At 44.6% G+C, this 17,466-nt stretch overlaps 1 protein-coding gene across 2 annotated transcripts in view; it reads right to left on the reverse strand.

Moving 5' to 3' along the window:
- The window catches only part of MGAT5B (alpha-1,6-mannosylglycoprotein 6-beta-N-acetylglucosaminyltransferase B), a 172,827-nt gene that overhangs the window by 46,125 nt on the left and 109,236 nt on the right, over positions 1 to 17,466 (reverse strand). For both annotated transcript variants that reach the window (XM_034790490.1, XM_034790489.1), the window contains exons 9-10: positions 3,372 to 3,503; positions 244 to 377 (exon numbers count right to left, since the gene is read on the reverse strand). In XM_034790490.1, coding sequence (XP_034646381.1) covers positions 244 to 377; positions 3,372 to 3,503 — 266 coding nt within the window. The remainder of the gene's footprint in view (positions 1 to 243; positions 378 to 3,371; positions 3,504 to 17,466) is intronic.

Consider the following 17,466-nt stretch of genomic DNA (forward strand, 5'->3'; position numbering starts at 1 on the left):
GTTTCTTTTTTAAAATGTTTGGAATTGAAATTCAAAGTATTTAATTCGTCCGGCACACATTTTTTAATTTGTTTTTCATTTTGGTGAAAAACAATCAGCTTCGATTGGAAACTAAGCACATTTTTTTCCAGTTTGACCTCTGAACCACCAGATCAGTTATTTGCTCAGCTCTCTCACCCAATCTGCAAATACAAAACAAATAAAACCCCATTAGAAACAATGACCAAACAAGGGATCACTTACGAAACATAGTCATGAACTGCTTGGGATTCAGGTTCCAGTACCCCCAGTTTGTCCGGTAGCCATGCAGAGTGGCATACTCCTCAAGGTTGTAGGCTGGCTCTGTCCCAAAGGTATCAATGACCCGAACGCGACACCTGCCCAGGCAAGAGAGCAAAGGGCAATGGTTATATTCTGCTCTCAGTCTGCAAACAAAGAGCATCAAGCCACAAGCTACAGGTTCGCCCTCTAGCATCAGCAGGCCAAGGAGAGGCTGTTAGTGCTGCTGAGGGCTTGAGCAGATGCTCATTGAGTGGAATGACTGCTTTGAGAGAGATCTGAGAGTCCTAGAATCCAGCCTGTGCAGGGACAGTCCCTCACATCAGTGCCCAATTACTGGTTTGAGCATCCGTGCAGCAAGTAGCATTATGTGCTCAAATGCATGTCCCATGGGACAATAGAGAGGCCAAGCCAGTGCTGTGTGTTTGAATATCAAGGGCCAAAGGCTTTGGTGAAGTGTACTGCCTTACCACCTAAAAGCTGGAGGCCTGGGAAAAGACGACAATGCCGCCAATGCTGACAGCTGAGACAGATTTAGGGACTGTTAGTGCAAGTGCCAGTGGATTAATTACAATGGCTACAGCTGGGTGTGATGCAGATGGGCACTGAATAAGTTTTGCCTAAGCAGCTTCACCAATACAGGCCAATGATGATCAGCAACCTCTGCTCCTCCAGTCCTGGTCCCATACACTTCTGCCAATAGACTTTGATTGGCAATACTCCCCTACGCTCTGTTGTGGCGTTTAGCAATACCCCTGAGCTAGGGACAGGGCTGACCTGCACTGTCTCAGTGCAAGCACCAGGAGGCATTGCACCTCACCTGGCAGGCAGCAGAAGCACCCCTGGAACTGCACCCCTTCAGAGCATGCAGCTTATTCTCTCTACTGCTCAGTCACGTTTTGGGCAGTCGTGGGCAGTCACAGTAGCCAGTGGCTACTTGGAAGTATCTGGATGGCAGGATCAGTGATAGGCCAATGAGAATTTGGCCTGATGATGTAATGTTTCCATCTTGAATGAGTGCCTTTGTTGTCTGAGTATATTGCTATGTGGACAGAGTGCTATGAAAAACAACAAATGGGCATTATCCCTCTGACTCAAGGAGCTGGATTAGGCTTCTTCACTAAAGCAGCTGTTTGTTCTTCCAATTTACTCCAGAGATAGCCTGTGGAACTCATTGCCACCAGATAGTAATGTGGCAAAGAGCATTTTTAAAGAAGATTCAGTATTTTTATGAATAATAAGAATATTTGCACTTGGGACAAAAATTATAATGGGTAGAAACGTGCTTCAGGACATAAACTAACCATTAATAGCCTGAGGCAGGAAGAAATGTCACCATAGGGATGGTATTGAATAACTGTCTATCCAGAGGGTTTTACACCTCCTGCAGTATCTGGTGTTGGCCACTGTCAGAGACGATACCAGACTAGATGACTATGGGTCTGGTCCGCTATTGTATTTCCTAAGTGTATAACTCAGTAATAAATTTGTTAGTCTCTAAGGTGCCACAAGTACTCCTGTTCTTTTAACTCAGTAACTATTGCTCTAAACACAACATGCTTAGGAACCTCTGGCATTAGCTGTTGTCTGAAAAGGATGACAGATTAGATGGATGGTCAGTCTGTTCTGGCTTGGCAGTTCCTTTATCTCAGCAAATCTGGGATTCAAACCCAGGTCTTGCCATTAGTAATGCATAACGTTACCATTAGGCCAACAGAGAACTGGCATTGGGCATCAGCCTTAGATCAAAAGGGGAAACTGGAAGCAAAGCACTAGTCGAATATTCAGCATAAAGGGGGAAAAAGTATCCTAAGTGTCACCTCTGGAAAGGAAGAGATTCACTGCTCCCTGTTGCGCAGGCTTTACACCCACTCAACATTTGGGAAAGCATTATCTATCTCCAGGAGACATTTTAATGCTTTTCCAAATATCCCAGGAATGCGGAGGTAGGCATTACCATGGCAAGAGGGAGGAAGAAAAGAGAACGTGGAAAGAGAGAGGAGAAAAAGCAAGTGGCACGCACAAAGCAAATGCATTTGTAATAAAAACAATAACACCGCCTGTCATCTTCCCCTCTAATAAAATTGTGTAGGGTAGTGGAAGGGATGGGCGAAAATGTAATAAATAGCAGAACTATCAGTGCTAAATTAAATCACATACTTTGCAGGCTGCTGATGTACCACGGGGATGGTGACATTTGTCTCTCTCAATGGTAAAGAGGAAGGGAGGAAATGGGCTGTGGGGGGGAGGAGGAGGTTGTCTTTCTTGCAAATACAAAGAGATCTCTCTGTCCTGTTATGATGGTGGCAGATCCCATCTACAGCGTGCAAACATACTAGTTACACACATACTTCTCCCCAAGGGTGTTTGGAGAGCCTTAGAATGAGTTCTGATCTCAAGACAGTGGCAGGTGAGGTTGTGCTCCCTCCTTCCCGGGCATGTTCTGACAGCCGCTGGGAAGGTCTCTGGGCAATTTACCAGCTGTCATGCACATAAACAAGGCTGGAAACAAAAGGCTGAATTCCTCCTCCTTATGTGCTGGAGATTTATGGGGGGCTCGTTGATAGGGGAAGGGAAAGGCTGCAAGGTCAGGGGAGTTTCAGCAGGTCTTGCCATGATAAAGAAAAGACAGAGCAAAGAGAGAGAGAGAGAGACAATTGCTCAGTGCTGCAAACATTTCCCCTCTGGGAATTTGGGTTCAAATCCTGGATGGGGTCAGATTTATCTTAAAAGGTGTCTCTTCCGAGTCTGTGTCTACACCCTGTGTAAAACTACCACCAATTTAGGCACAAAAAAGCCTCATTAGGTTGAAGGACCGGAAGAGTTTAGGACTGGAATAGCACGGGGTGCTGCAAATCAGGACTGAGGTGCACAGGCAGAGTTGGACTGGACTGGAGCAGCACAGGAGGGGGAGGGCTGGAGCAGTGCAGGGTGAGGTGCATTGGCAAAGCTGTGTGATGAAATTTGCAAAATCCCAGGCCACAACATGCCTCCCTCTAGGCAGAACTATTTGCCCCTCGTTTTCATTAGCGCTAGCGTCATTTGCTATTTAAAAGTAGAAGCAGAGAGGAAGAGAGTGATTTTTTTCTTACCTGTATTTCTTAAAGGAGAGCCCCATGTGTTGCTTCATTTGCTGGAGGCCATGGTAATCAGTATAAATGAGGTCAAAGGGCAAAGGGACAGTCAAGGGACAATTGCCACGTCCCGGAGGCACCCCTAAATTACTGAAGAGAAGGATTGATCAGCCATACAATATAAGCCCTTTCACCTGCCATAGCCCCATTTCCCTGCCATGCGATTTAAAAGTGCCATCAACTGGCTCCTTTCTGGATGTCTTGAACTCTGCTTTAATCACATGTTGTCACTGGGGCCCCGCATGGCCTCCCCCCCATGATTCCTACTAGTCCATCTCCCCAACTCGTTGCATGGGCAGAGCTGACTCTTAGGGTGTCCTCTGGTAAGCGGAAGCCTGGGATTTGCATTTACTGTGCGACAATGACACTGTTTCAGGGAGGCATCAGCTGCACGTGTCCAGAGAAGCAGGGCAGGGAGTCTGGTAAGCATTGGGGGTGCGGGTGGGGGAATAAGTTACTGCCTGCTTATACATCCTACAAATCTCATTCCTGGGGCAGGGAAAGAGGAAGCAAAGAGAAGTCTGATCTGTGTTACTGAAATCATCACAGGGGGTGAAACTGCCCTCTGTCCAGAGGCCTATGCCCAACTTCAGTCCCACTTTAACTCTAGTTTGGGGGCTTAAGAAGGAGAGCCTTATGCTGGTGCAATGTCACCCTGTCATTCAGTAACTAGAGCTGGCCCATCTGGTGAAAAATTTAGAGATTTTGGGGGAGAGGGGAATGAAAAATTCATCCCAAATTGGGACAAAAAGCCAAAATTTGGAATCTTTTCTGGAAATGAAATTCCCATTTTTTTTTGGTTTGTTTTGGGTCAATCAAAACATTTTGTTTAAATTTTGTATCTTTTTAATTTTCTAATTTTTAAAAACTACAGAATAACATCAATTTTGAAAGGAAAAGTCATTTCAAATTGAAAACTGAAAACTTTTTGTTCCAAAAATGTGAAATCAGGACACTTCACTTAAAACAAAACAAAACAAAACAAAACAAAAAACCCACATTTTTTTCTAAACAAAATTTAATCTAAATCAATAATGAATTTTGAAAAATATTCAGTTTTGTCAAAACAGCATATTCTGATGGAGAACTCATGACAAACATTTTCTGACCAGTTTTCTTATTAACAGCCATAGGAGGGTGATCTTTGTAGGCCAACATGGAGGGAGGCTGGACTATAGGCCATCTCTTCTCCCTCCTCTCCTCTTCTTTTGTATGGCTTGTATGCTGGAGGCACTGGTGCCTCTGCTACCCCAGGGTTTGTGCCTGGCCCCTGTAGGGAGAAGGATCCTTGGTGCAAGAATCCCAAACATGATCTGGCTTGCTTCTATAAACCAATCTAAAAGGCAAGTTGGTCTGGTATCATCCTGGAGCACTGGCTCTCACTGAGCAATGCTTAGGCCATGTCTACCATATCCAGGCTAGTGTAGTGCCATAGTGTAAACGCTTCCTATAGCAAAGGAAGGGGTTTTTCGATTGCTATAGGTAATCCACCTCTCCGAATGGTGGTATCTGGGTCAATGGAAACATTCTTCCATTGACCTAGCCACGTCTACACCAGAGGTTAGGTTATTCTGTTCGTGGGTATGACTTTTTCACCCCTGAGCACCACAACTATGTCAAGCTAACTTTTAAGTGTAGACCTGAAGCGTAGAATGAATTAATGAAGGACCACTCCAAAGCCAGCAAAAACAAGGATTTTCAATTTAAGGTGACTTAGCTGCACATAAATGCTTGCAACGGCTTCATTGCTCTTGTCACAAAGAATATAAGTGTTAGCTCGGTGTAGAACAGAAAGGGTCATCTGCGGATAGAACAGGCTCTAGTTTTATCACTTGTAATTTAGGTTCACTTCTATGGGCAATTTTCCACTAAGTGGCTGATCGGGGAGATGACAGGAATAGAAAGACTCTCGTCTCTGAGAGCCATCCCAAAAAGATACATAAATAAAGCAAGAAGGAGAGGCTCAGACACCAAATTTGGAGCATTATATTGGCCTGCAAGAGCTTTCCCGACCCTCCGGTACATACCTGCCAATCTAGCATCACAGTCCATAGGCTCAAAATTAAACTGGTGAGGGAGAGCCAACCCCAAAATCCTGACACGCCATTCAAAGGCACTAAGATAAATGAAAAGCTTGGGGCTAATCTATAAGGGATGTCAGATGTTTCAGATATGTGTGCACACGAGATCTCTCCACTTATCTAACCTGTGTGATGGGAACTTAAATGGTTGTTCAGATTAGTTACATTCCGATAACACTGAAGAGGAGGCATTGTCCGCTGGTTAAGAGACTGCTCTCACTTATGTTGTTCAGAGGCTAGCCCCCTGGTCTAGGGCTTAAGAGACCTGGATTCTAATCTTAGCTCTGCCACTGACCTGATGGATGATTTGGGGCAAGTCACTTCACCTCTCTCTGTCTTGCCTATTTAAACTGTATGCAATTTGCTGCACGGACTCTCTCTCATGTGCCTGGTACAATGGGGCCCTTCCTTCCACTGCAATACTAGAACCTTACCCCAGCCAACATCCCACTGAAGATAAGGGACCTACTCATGGAATAAAACACTGTTTAACACCAGAGTAGCACAATCTGGCCCTACCACAGGAGACTGAAAGTTAGGACTCCTGGGTTCCATTCTCAGCTCTGTCACTAGCTTCTTCAGTCTTTTAACCTCTTGTGTCTCCATTAGCCCTAACTTAAAAAGGGTATAATATGAACTATAGCTCTGAAGGGTGTGGTGAGGAGTAATTAAAGTCCGTAAAGTTCTTTGAGATCCTTGGATGAAAAGTGTTCTCTAGAGCTGAGCTGAATTTAAAGGAAGAAATCCAGATCTGCAGACAATTTGAAGTTTAATTTGGATGCACAGCCACAGATTTGGGGAAATAATTGCTTCTCTAGTCCTATTGTTTGTATTAGTGTCTCCGTTAAAGACACAGGAGCAGATTCTCCATTGTCCTGCGCACTGCACAGTCATTTATACCAATCCCAAGAGGGGGACAACCATTACCATTCCAATTACGGGTGTTTCACACTCCCACTGCACTGGTGCAAAAGGCACAGACCAACGGAGCAGACATTCAGATGTACACAGAAATCAGGAGGGTGAAAATATATCCCTTCTAGGACACTGCACTGTGAGTGAGGGGAGCTGGAATCTGTGTGACATGTTATTAACTTCACCTCACTCAGTCTCAATTTCCCATCTCTCAGATAGGGACAATAATCATTCCCTTTAAAGAAGGTGGGTGGAAGAAAAAAATCCATAAACCTTTGGGAGGTGTTCAGACCCTCCTGTGATGGACGCTCTACAAGGACCTAGTGAGCCAGAGAGTGGTAAAATTGGGACAGTGACACTTACCCTTCTTTGTAAACTGCTTTGAGATCCTCAGATGAAAAGCACAGTAAATGCTAAGTCTGATTATTAGAATGAGCATTACTGCTATATAAGTGCAAAGAATTATTAGATTGCAACTTCTCTACATCTCTATTATTATACATTAAAAAAACGATTGGACTGTGACAAATGGAAATAATCAGTGCTATCATGGGGGAAAGACATAAAGGTTATCGGTATCAAAGAGCAGCAAGATAACATTTAATCTCCCTGTTTCCAGAATTGCGGCTATAATTCAGTACTTGCTTCAACAGACAGCTCCATGACCTACAATATACGGGAGCTGAATCCACTGAGGATTACATAAACCGCAATTGATAATTAAGTGTAAATAACACAAAATCATGCAGCTCTCTGCTAACAAAGAAAGATTCACATTTCTAAATCAATACTTGAAAAGAAAAATACACATTATGGGGCATATTGTGCTACACTTAGTCACAGGGGTGAGCACATCCTGGCAGATGCTGTCGCACTGAAGTCACCACATTGTCCCCCACATGGGTAAGGGTTACAACTCTAGCTCTATACCAATTTTTAGCTGTCATGTTGTCCAGTCGTTGTTCTTCTAAAAGGCAGCACCTTCCTCTTTGGGGGCTTGGTGGAGATATTTCTGATTGACACTGGTGTGTGTGAAGGCAGAATCAGGCCCTTTTCTCTCTTCCATGGTGAAACGCACCCTTGTGCAGAGAGCCAAGACAAAAGCTATGCGCCACTTAAGTCCTCGAAATATATTCATAGCTCTTTAAGACCAGAAGAGACGATTAGATCATCTAGCCTGGTTTCCAGGGCTTTAGTGGGATTTAACTGCTGTTTGGTCCTCAGAGTTGATCAAAAAAATCAACCCCTTCACCCAAAATGCAAACCCCAACCCCTTCCTCCCCCTCCCAAAACCCAGCCATCATTTAGTTTCTAACTGAAACTGAATTAGTTCTTTTTTTTTGTTGGGGAAAAGAAGCCCCCGCCCCAAAGACTTTGTTTGGGTAGAACAAAACATTTAGAATGGACATTCAAAATGCCACTTCCATCCATTTGAAATGGATCATTTCGACGTTTCTCCACATGCTGTTTCGACATTTGCGAACTGTTGGTTTTGGGGGAAGCGGGGGTGAGTGCAGCTGAAACTATCTGCCAAATTCAGCCCGAGCTCATGAATTGTTTTGGTGCCCCCCAAAAAACTGGATTTTTGGCGAATTAACTGTTCATCTAAAAATAACTGCCTGGCTCTAGCCCTCAGAGCGGCCCTCTGCTCTGGAGTGAATTTTTAAGCACGCCGATCGGGTAAAAAGGTGGGACATTTTCTTCAGTGCAGCTGATTTCCTGTTGGACATGACACCACAATGAAGCTCTCATCACAATACATGCGAGATGGGGTGAAGGAAGATCAGGCACTAACTAGCCTCCACGACTGCTTGACAAGTACGACATCCTCTGCACAAGGCTCTGTTCTTAAACACGGTCCTCAAGATGATGTCCAGGCACCATGGCTCCAAACCCTGCTGAAGCATTAGCTGCCCCCTCAGTAAGCATGTGTCTTTGCATGACACACAGTGGGCCAGATCCTCAGCTAGCGCAAATCAGCGAACTCCACTGACTTTAATAGAGCTAAAGGCAGTGATTCTGCTTAAGCTAAAAGCTTTTTATTAGATGGCTGTGCCCATTTGTCTCTCACGGGAGTGGATATCCCCAAACTTGAGGAGATATCTCAGTTCATAAATCCATGGACTTTAAAGCCAGAAGGGACCATTAGATCATCTCGTCTCACCTCCTGTATTTCTCAGGACATTAAATTCCACCCAGGTACCCCTGTATTGAGCCCAATAACTTGGCTTGGACTAAAGCATAATTTGTGTTTGGCTAAAGCGTCTCTTCCAGTCTTGATCTGAACATCACTTGGTCATTTATTCCAATGGTTAAATCACCCTCCTTGGTAAACATTGGTTTCCTTATTTCTAACCTGAATTTGTTTGGCTTCAGCCTCCGTCATTCTGCCTTTCTCTGCTAGATTAAAGAGCCCTCTAATACCCAGGATTTTCTTCCCATGAAGGTACTTACACACTGTAATTAAACGGCCTCTCAGACTTCTTTCTGATAAGCTAAACAGATTGAGATTCTTAAGTCTCTCACTGTATGGTGTTCCCTCCAGCCCTTGATCGGTTTTGTGGCTCTTTTCTGCACCCTCTCCAATTTTTCAACCCCCACTACTGGGCACAATATTCCAGTGTTGGTCTCACCAATGCCATACACACAGGTAAACTAACCTCTGTGCTCCTGCTCATTATATCCGAGAATCACCTTCACCCTTTTGGCACCAGCATCACACTGGGAGCTCAGGATGAGTTACTTCTCCACTGTGATTCCTAAATCCTGCCAGTCACTGCTTTCCAGGCTACAATCCCCCAGTCTGTAGGCATGGCCGGCATTTCTTATTCCTAAATGTATAAACATGCTTTTGGCTGTATTAAAACACATTTTGTTTGAATGGGCCCAGCTTACTAAGTGCTGCAGCTTGCTCTGGATGACTTCCCACACCTCATCATTATTTAACACTGCCAATGTGTGTGTTTATCCACAAGTTTTCTGAGCACTAATTTTACATTTACTTCTAGCCGACTGGTGAAACTGTTGAATAGGGTTGGGCCCCCCCGGAACCCCACTAGAGACACGCCCCTTTGATGATGATTCCCCAGTGATGATGGCTACCTTTTGAGGTTCATCCGTTGGCCGGTTCTTAGTCTATTTAATGGGTGCTTTATTGATACTGTATAGTGCTAATTTTCTAATCAGAATGTTGTGCAGTGCTAAATCAAACCCTTATAAAAGTGTAAGAATGTAATATTAAAGTATATAAAAGTCTATGCATTTACCTGTACCATCCAAACTTGTAATCGCATCAGTTTGTACTCTCATCAAAGAACAAAAGGTTTGACAAGACCTGTTTTCTATAAAACTATGATTACTTGCATTAATTATATTCCTTTCCTTTCTTAATTGAATCCTGTATCCGTTTTTCCATTAGCGTGCCTGGGATTGATGACAGACTAACTGGCCTATAGTTACTCAGGTCATACCACTTGCTCCTTTTGAATATTGGCAGCCCGCTAGCACTCTTATGGAATTTACTTGGTATTCCAAGATTTATTAAAAATTAACATCAGCAGGTGAAGCTCATGATCACTGGTCCCTAGGCAACCACCAACTTCCAGTCCAGTGATTAATTCATCTTTATCCATCACCATGAGATCCCAAACACTGTTATCCTGTGTTGGGTGCAATACCTTTTGTGTTAGGAAATTATCATCTGTAATTTAATAAACCCCTCCACACACACACACACACACACACACACACACACACACACACACTACAGACAGGTGCCTAAGGAGTAACATCCCATTTTCCAGTTTGCTCGGCAGTCTGTAATAGACCATTACCAGTACTCTCCCTCTGGGCTTTGCTAGTTAGCACATTGATCCATGTGCATTAAAGAGCCTGTAGTGCTGACTCTAAAACAGGGCACGGTGTATATAATAATAAATAATCCCTCTCTCTGACTTTGCATTTTTCATGAGTAGATCCCAAAGGGTTTTACAAAGAAGGCCAGTAACATTATCCCTGTTTTACAGAGGGGAAAACTGAGGCACAGAGAGAGAAAATGACTGACCCAAGATCACCCAGAAGGCTAATGACAGAGCCAGCAATAGGACACAGGTCTCCTGAATCACAGTCCAGTGCTTTACCCACCCCTGCCCACCCTCTACCCTCTCCATCCTTGCTAAACAGGTTATAACCAGTGAGTTTAACATTCCAATCAGGCAACTTCAGTCTGCACCTTCAAGTTATTTTTTTTAATCCCTCCTTATTTAAACATTCTCTATTCAAGCTTTCATCATTTGCCAGTTAAGTCAACTAATTTTCTGCTAAACCCAATTTCACTCATGGTTGGAGTGAAATCTCCGCAATTTTTCCTCATGCCGTGTACTACTGACGGCGCTTGAAATTATGCAAATAAAATTGATGAACACAAATGCCTTTTTCTCCGACAGCTTAGCTGAGAGATTGGTTTTAAAAAAACCCGTTGATCCCCATATTCAGAACCACTTCTAAGAAACTGAATCTCAGAAATAAACAATTGCCTGATGGAATCTGCTTTTGATTGAGCTCCTTGTAAACCCCCTTGGCAGCTACCAAGCTCTGAGGATGACGTGGTTATGATTTCTCTGGCATGCACATTTGTATTGCCACAACTTCAGAGATTAGCACATTAGTGACGGCCAAGTTCGGCTCTGGTTTTGTTGATTAAATAAAGGATAATGCAGACAAACACTGAGGTTGTTTCCCCTTTAATTAAGCCCGTTAAAAGAATCATGTTCACCTATAGAGCTGTTCCTTTCTAGCTGCTCTTAGACATCTGCCTCTAACAGCTGTGCATACTCCAGAATAAATCTACAGCAGGTTCTTGTCCTGCTATTTTCCCCTTATAGGTAATTTAATCAGCCGAGGGATTCAGTCCCTTGCCAGAGGCCCTCAGAATTCAGATTACCACAGGTTATCTTCACATCCCATTGACCTATTTTCAAATTAACCCACGTTTTGCTTCCAAGTTATTGCTCCTCACACTGAAAGGGCCAGAATCAAATTGATCCTGGGGGTCCCTTCTGCAAGCCAGACCAATATTCTATATCATATTTAATTTCATCACTACTGCTGGCCTCTGTTCTCAGCAGCAGGCGGGCGTGCAGGAGGGGAGGTGGAGAAAGGGCTCTGCATGCCAGCAAGATGGGACACAGTCCAACAAGAAGCTTCTCCCTTAGGGATGGATAAAGCCAGTTCCCTCCCCGCTGCTGAGGTCCTGATTAAAGCAGCACTGGTGTGCGCATGAGGGGGTGAAGAGAGCCCACACACAGGAAGACTGCCTCCCCTACCCACAATTGCTCCGCCTCTGCCCCAGCACGCAGGAGCATTTGGGAGGAGGATTGGGAGGGGCAGGGCTGGGGGATCCAGGTCTAGATGCATCCAGTGGCCATGATGGCAAAGAGCCATCCTGATGTCCTGGGGCTGCAGTGATGTCTCTGCATCCCTGCTCTGGCTCCTACAGAGCTCTCCAGGATACACTCCAGTTAGTCAGACTGGGTGAAACTCGCCCCTGTAAAAATGGCGAGTATGAGGCTTAGGCCTCATTGAAGTCCCATTAGAACTTAAGTGGGACTTAAGAGGGACACAGGTCTTGTAGTGTGAATGTCACCCCCTGCAGTCTGATACAAATTCGCCTTAGGTGGAAAATAGCTGGGGCCACATCCTCAGCTGGTGTCCACAGCTCTAAGAAAATCACTGGAGCTGCACTGATTTGCACCAGCTGAGACTCTGGCCCATTGTTTCTAGGTTGTAGGCTGAGATTTTTAAAGCCACCTAAGGAATCTGGATGTTCAGGTCCCCATAAATATGAATAGGAATTGGTCATGCAAATCCCCTGCATGACTTTGAAAATCTCAGCCTGGATCTCCGACATAAAATGAGCTGGAGACTTCGAGTTTATTTCCAGGCAAAGTCTCTGAACCTGTTAAATGGCTTTGCCCCCATCCTCTCCTGCCAGAGCTGAAGGAGCACATACTCCTCTCCTCAGAGTCCAGGAGAAGCATGTCAGTTTCATCTTGGCATTCGCCAGCATGAAGGGGCAGTTCCTGGGGGAGCATGGTCACTGAACTGCAAAGGTGAGCAAGGGGGTTTCTATCCCATTGGCTTAATAAGGAATGCAACAGATTTCAACAGACCCAGAGAGACTGAAATGGGCATCTTACCAGAGGGCACCATGGGGTATAATATTACCATCTAGCTGCTGGATTCTCCTCTCACACCAGTGTAAATCAGAAGTGATTCCACTGACGTCAAGGGAGGCACACAGATGGAAAATTTCTGCAAGTGAGAGGGGAATCCGCCCCAAAGATTCATTTCTCATTTTTTAATGTTTGTCTGTGTTTGAAAAACTTCATCTGCATCTCCCCATCCCACCACCCCAATTCTCTTAGGCTCAGGACCTTTAGGAAGGTACGAAATTCAGAAACATGCTCCCAGCTGTAGGCCATGGCTTTTTCATGGGGGTGATCACTAGAGCAGTGGTTCTCAACCGGGGGTACGCATACTCCTGGGGTTACATTGAGGTCTTCCAGGGGGTCCATCAACTCATCTAGATATTTGCCTAGTTTTGCAACAGGCGACATAAAAAGTCTGTAACGAAGTCAGTACTAACTAAAATTTCATACAATGACTTGTTTATACTACTCTATAGACTATACACTGAAACGTAAGTACAATATTTATATTCCAATTGATTTTATAATTATATAGTAAAACTGAGAAAGTGAGCAATTTTTCAGTAATAGTGGGCTGTGACACTTCTGTATTTTTATGTCTGATTTTGTAAGCAAATATTTTTAAGTGAGGTGAGACTCGGGGACACGCAAGACAAATCAGACTCATGAAATGTGTTCAGTAGTCTGAAAAGTTTCAGAACCACTGCACTAGAGAACAGTGAGTGGAGCACATCACAGTAACTCTAACCAATGGATAAAAGGCACGCCGGGTTAACTTAAATAGCACATCTGGTGTTTTCTGCAAAACTAGTCACAATCCATTTGAACTGGAGTTTGCCAGCATAAATATCCCCACTGTGTGGTCTTTTGATCCCAGCTCTATGATTGCTGCTAAAAAGGTCATTATGAACTTGAGGGGTTTTTTTTTTAATGCCTGGTACCTTGCTTATTTTTAAAGCAATCCACATAACAAAAGCATCTCCATTTGCACAATATATTCCCATCAGTGATGCACCACCAGTGTTTTAACTCCTTCTTAGCCTGTGATAAATCCTGTCCCCCACACACTGGCAAAGAGACAAAGTGAGGGAGTAATTGATTCATTCGTTTCCCTGGTTTAAGGAAAAAACTGTTCTCTCAAAGCTAGAGCCAATGATGGAAGAATCGTCCCTGGACAAACAAACTCATATTCAGCGCCACCTGCTGGAAGCAGTTAGACTTTGTTCCTGGAAAATATAGAGCCAATGTAAGGCTTGAGCTGGGATTACTCACCTGAGTAATGAGAGCCCTACCAAGTACGTGGATAGCCCAGTCTCCAGTTCATCTTGTGTCCTTTGAAAGGGGGCTGCAGCTGCTGTAGGGGAATCACTTCCCCAGGAGAGTGTTATGAGAAGACTGACACTTGGTGCAACCTGCAGCATTGCAAAGGCCGTGTTTTTCTGAGCTGCAGGGATAAGCGGTGTCTGGCAGAGATGAATAAGTTAGCAGCATGCTGGGAGTGGGGTAAACACCACCAGAATTAGGGAAAACCCAGCCCTCCTTTCATTTTGGTGGCAGAATTTTTAACAAGGGGCTCCCACGCCAGCTGCCTCTAACACACCTGATTTCTCTAAGTCTTTGATACCAGAAATAGTCGCCTCATTGGCATGCTTCCATTCCCACTGCTATATGCCAAATTAGCAAAGGTTGCTGTGTGTGAGAGAAAAGAACCTGTGCTCAGATGCTGAATGGTGTTTGACGAACATGAAGACTGCTCTTTGTATAGACGATGTACCCCATGCAATCACTATATAAACAACACAATAATTATATAATAAGACTCTTATCACTTTTATAAGCAGAGGTTTTTGCAGCTGCCAAGGACCCAGTTAGTGAACTATCATTTGGTACAAAATAAACATATTTCATGAAGAAGTGCAATTTAACAGCTCAATGATTCCTGCTAATTCAGGCTCCTCCCTCTCTTATGGAATGGAACCACAAAGGTGGAAGGAATAACTCCTTTTTATTATTGACAATGGCAAGACTGTTTATCTGCATTCCTTGGGTGGGAGCTGTCAATAAATCTACCTAGCTACCTAGACACAGAAACAGAGAGGCCTCTCTAATTATAGGAAACAGCTTTTGCAATTATCCTAGCCTGCAGGGCTTTCATTTTGATGTATACGCTCTTCATTTTGGAAATATGTCATTGTGGCTCTGTTGACATGTGGCCTACACAATGAAAACAGCTGTATCTGGCCAGGAAAGGGAGCAGCGATATCCCTGAAGGAGCCACGGAGGTTATCACAATGTGCCATTGTGTGATAAGATTATCTCTGAATAATACTGCTATGGCAATTCAGCACTGGCAAGTGGACAGCTCTGCGAATGGAGACAGTTTAGGGCCGGACTCTCACGGGTGTAACTCAGGAGTCAATGGAGCTATGCTGACTTACACCAGCTGAAGAGCTGGGCCTTAGGGTGAAATGCAGCCCTGCACAGAGAGTCACACAGTTGGATTTCTCCCATACTTTTGTGCTACTCTTTTATGGTTAGCATATAACTCCCCCTTCTATTATACCCCAAACTCTAATCATGCCGGGAGCAAGCTCTGTAGCACTATGCACTTCCAGGGCAAGTAACCCAAACATCTGGAAGTCAGACAGACAATGGAGATCCTTTCAGAGAAGGATATGCAGATGTTCTGGCTACCCCAGCCAGTGGCAGAAATGGAATATACCGCACCCTCTGGCTCACTGGGACACTTCCCAGGAACTGAGTCATAGACACTGCTCACATGCTCGAAACCTTTTGATCTTACTGCAGTTAACCACTTAAATACTGATCTGCTCTGTGGTGCAAAGCACTGAACACATAAATGCAATCCTTCCACCCGACCAGGGGTCTTCTGCAGGGGCTAGCATACTCTCTACAGATTCCCATTCTTCTCTGCACTTGCCTGAGAGTCACCCTGCTCGAGGGCCTCCCAGAGGAGCCAACCTGCTTTCTAGATCTATATCTCCTCTTCCTCCCCACCTCTTCCCCTTTGATCTCCTTCCTGCCAGAGTTTCCTTGTCCTGGAAACTCTCTCCCCATCTGGGCTACTTGGCAGGATTTTATAATCATCTGATCAGTCTCCACTGAGAGGTACTGAGCAGTCACAGGCGAGGTTGGGCCCTCCTCCCCTTAAAGGGCCAGCCACCCCAGGACATACCCTTGAGTCATTTAGGCATGTTTGGAAATCTCACAGATAACTCCAGACTCTTTTAGGTTAAAAGCTACATTTCCAACCATCCACTTCTTTTTTTCCTATTGTGGAAATAGCCGTCTTAACCCTATGGTCCCCATTCCCTGTAGCACTTGGCTGTCCCATTCTACCCCTCTTCCCTTGAGGACGAGACCCATAAAACTCATGAGCCATGCCGGAAAGGAAAGCAAATGAAGTCAGCACCCGTGTGAATCCTTTCCTGCTAGCACAGGATACCAAGGAATCATGGGCGCTAAACGGAATGCAGTGAGTGAGTCTGGAGGAGGAAGAGAGAGACATGCTACGCACATCCAACAATTATTTCAGAGGTTGGCCGGGAGGCGTGCAGCATGAAAGCTAGGCTTGAAAAACATTACTTGCAACTTACCAACATGCACTCACAAGCCGCCTCATTAACAAGCAAACTGGGCTTTTCAGAAGGAATCGCCCTTCTCCCCACCCCCACCGAGCAGTCACACACCCAATGGGCCTGATTCTTATCTCCACAAAGTCTCCAGAGCAATGTAAAGGCTTCAGGAACAATGAGAATCAGGCCCATTCTTCGCTCTTCTGCTCTTCTGCATGGCCCAGTTTGTTTCCGTCTTGGCTCCATCTGAAGACGTTACCAGAAGCGCTCGTGTCCCCTTCTGACTGCTTTACATACACAAGATGCAAGTTATGGGGAAGGAAACTTGTGACTAATTGATTTGGCTTGATGCTTTCGCTTTTGTTCCTGGGAGCTGCAAATTGTGGCTGATGTTATAATACGTCTAACAACCGCCCTATAAGCCACCGGATAATTATGCATGTTTCGCCTCCTGCCTGTCAGGATGCATAAGAGGTAAGCTAAGAAATTCAATGAGAAATGCAAAGGAGGGGAAAAGAGAAACACCTGCATATAATTGAAGTACAGGAGGAAAAGTAGCCTCTGCTAAGAGTGAGCAGCATGACTCAAGGATCTGGAGGAGCTATATGTGAAAAAAATGAGCCCTTTTTTTAAATTTGTATTTCAGTAGCACCTTGAGGCCTCTGCCAAGATCAGGGCCCCACAGCGCTAGGTGCTGTACAAACACACAGTAAGAAACAGTCCCTGCCCCAAAGAGCTTATGGCTTAAAGAAACAAGGCATATCTAAAAGATACACTCTAGCTTCAGCAGGAATTAATTCAGGGAAGTCTTAGTGCCTGTGTTGTAACAGGAAGTCAGACTAGAAAGATCACAATGGTTCCTTCTGGCCCTTTAATCTAGGAAAGCAAGCAAAGGGTGTGAGGGGAAACAGAAGCCCAGAGAGATGAAGTGACTTGCCTGTGGTCACATAGCAGGCCAATAGCAAAGCCAGGAATAGGACCACGTCTCTTGGCACCCAGCAAAGTGCCCTTTCCATTAGACTATGCCGTCTCTCTTATAAGATGGCTGATTGCGTCATCTAGGACCCGATCCCATTCCTACGGAGGTCAACAGAAAGTCTCTCATTGACTTTAGTGGGAGCCGGATCTGGCTCCTGGAGCTGGCGGGTTCACAGGTATTTTGATGATCACCAGTTTAGTTGTGAAAATATCTGAGAATCCCAGGAGTTATATGGCTTTTAGCACAAATTAATATTTGTCCAAAAATTCACGG

The sequence above is a fragment of the Trachemys scripta genome, chromosome 14, assembly GCF_013100865.1.
Source record: "Trachemys scripta elegans isolate TJP31775 chromosome 14, CAS_Tse_1.0, whole genome shotgun sequence".
NCBI classification, from domain to species: domain Eukaryota; kingdom Metazoa; phylum Chordata; order Testudines; family Emydidae; genus Trachemys; species Trachemys scripta.